At 33.8% G+C, this 1508-nt stretch overlaps 1 protein-coding gene across 1 annotated transcript; it reads left to right on the top strand.

Annotated features, from left to right (window-relative positions):
• Positions 1-566: 566 nt before the first annotated feature.
• LOC131148412 (secreted RxLR effector protein 161-like) lies at positions 567-1082 on the top strand. Its single transcript, XM_058098113.1, has one exon. It carries the CDS (start codon positions 567-569, stop codon positions 1080-1082), a length of 516 nt encoding a protein of 171 aa, XP_057954096.1.
• Positions 1083-1508: the final 426 nt, after the last annotated feature.

Below are 1508 nucleotides of genomic sequence, written 5' to 3' on the forward strand. Positions count from 1 at the left end.
GAGTTGGATGTAAATGGGTTTTTAAAACCAAACGAGACTTTCGTGGTAACCTTGAACATTATAAGGCCAGACTTGTTGCTAAAAGCTTTACTTAGAAAGATGGTATTGATTTTAAAGAGACTTTTTCACTGGTCTCTAAGAAAGATTCTATCAGAATTATTATGGCTTTAGTAGCTCATTACGATTTAGAGTTACATCAAATGGATGTGAAAACTGTCTTTCTAAATGAGAATTTAGATGAAGATGTTTATATGGATCAACCATGGGTTTTATAGTTGAAGGGAAAGAAAATTTGGTGTGTAAACTTAAGAAGTCAATATACGGACTTAGACAAGATTCCCGACAATGGTATATTTCTGATTCTGTATGTTGATGATATTTTGCTTGCAACTAATGATCTTGGTCTGTTACATGAGACTAAAGAATTTCTCTCTAAAAACTTTGAAACAAAAGATATGGGAGAGGCAAAGTATGTGATTAGAATAGAAATATTTTGAGATCGGTCCCAAGGACTGGTTGGTTTGTCTCATAAAGGTTATATAAATAAAGTTTTAGAGAGATTTAACATGGACAAATGCTCAGCATCACCCATTCCAATTCATAAAGGAGACAAGTTCAGTCTCATGCAATGTCCTAAAAATGATATAGAACGAAGGCAAATGAAGGATGTTCCTTATGCATTTGTTGTTGGGAGCTTGATGTATGCTCAGACGTGCACAAGGCCTGACATTAGCTTTGCAGTTGGAATGCTAGGTAGATATCAAAGTAATCCAGGAATGATTCACTGGAAGGCTACAAAGAAAGTTCTAAGATACTTGCAAGGAACAAAAGATTACAAGCTTATGTATCAAAGGTCTGATCATCTTAAGGTGGTTGGGTATTCGGATTTTGATTTTTCTAGATGTGTGGATATAAGAAAGTCCACATTTGGCTATGTATACTTGCTAGCTGTAGGAGCAATTTCATGGAAAAGTGCGAAGCAGTCAATAATTACTGCATCCACTATGGAAGCTGAATTTGTAGCTTGCTTTGAGGCCATAATTCAGGCTAATTGGTTGCGGAACTTTATTTCAAGCCTTTGAATAGTCGACAGTATCGCCAAGCCTCTGAAAATTTATTGTGATAATTCCGTAACTGTCTTCGTCTCTAAGATTGATAAGTATTCCAAGGGTGCTAAGTATATGGAATATAAATACTTTGCTGTTAAAAAGGACATACAGAAACAAAAAGTATCAATTGAACATATTAGCATCGATTGTAAGATAGTTGATCCTTTGACGAAAGGATTGTCGCCCAAAACATTTATTGTTCATGTTGAAAAGATGGGCATTATTGAATCTTAATGTATGTTGTTTAAATGATATTTAAGCTTGATAATGAAAATGTTTCTGCTATTTTTGTTTTCCATTTCATATACATAATTATTATGAAATAATGATAACATGATTAAAGTTGGACCTAATGTATGTCTCTCAACTAAAAGATCATTATATGTAGCAGAACTTGTA

This window comes from Malania oleifera, chromosome 2 (genome assembly GCF_029873635.1).
Source record: "Malania oleifera isolate guangnan ecotype guangnan chromosome 2, ASM2987363v1, whole genome shotgun sequence".
Lineage (NCBI taxonomy): Eukaryota > Viridiplantae > Streptophyta > Magnoliopsida > Santalales > Ximeniaceae > Malania > Malania oleifera.

Bases quoted from the DNA above. Each gene is read 5' to 3' on its own strand.
- LOC131148412 (XM_058098113.1), top strand. From the start codon at position 567: ATGGACAAATGCTCAGCATCACCCATTCCAATTCATAAAGGAGACAAG.